Here is a 331-nt window from a genome sequence, read left to right on the forward strand (position 1 = left end):
GCGGTTCCTTTCACTGCCTTCTGAAACGCCATTTTTTACTGGAAGAAGAGAAGACAAAAATTAACAGTTTTACCATGTCAGAATCTGGGCTACACAGAACAGGCCATTTGTAGAAACTCATGACAATGTTGTGACAAGTTGAAAGTTCGGGTCGCAATACAGAAATTAGCAGTTTTTATTGCAATATTAATAATTCCTAACCAAAGTCCAGACAGACGGAAGGCAGAGAGCCCTGGCATTGTCTGAGAAAGTTCATTGACAAAAGAGTATATAGATACACCAGGAGATGTACACGCACACGTACACCCTCCCCAGTTGCACCACAAGTACT

At 41.7% G+C, this 331-nt stretch overlaps 1 protein-coding gene across 1 annotated transcript in view; it reads right to left on the bottom strand.

The window, feature by feature from the left end:
- Positions 1–32, bottom strand: part of GPD2 (glycerol-3-phosphate dehydrogenase 2 (mitochondrial)) — a 40,159-nt gene extending 40,127 nt beyond the window's left edge. The window contains exon 1 of the mRNA XM_010140207.1: positions 5–32. Coding sequence (XP_010138509.1) covers positions 5–32 — 28 coding nt within the window. The remainder of the gene's footprint in view (positions 1–4) is intronic.
- Positions 33–331: the final 299 nt, after the last annotated feature.

This window comes from Buceros rhinoceros, unplaced genomic scaffold (genome assembly GCF_000710305.1).
Source record: "Buceros rhinoceros silvestris isolate BGI_N320 unplaced genomic scaffold, ASM71030v1 scaffold10597, whole genome shotgun sequence".
NCBI classification, from domain to species: Eukaryota; Metazoa; Chordata; class Aves; order Bucerotiformes; family Bucerotidae; genus Buceros; species Buceros rhinoceros.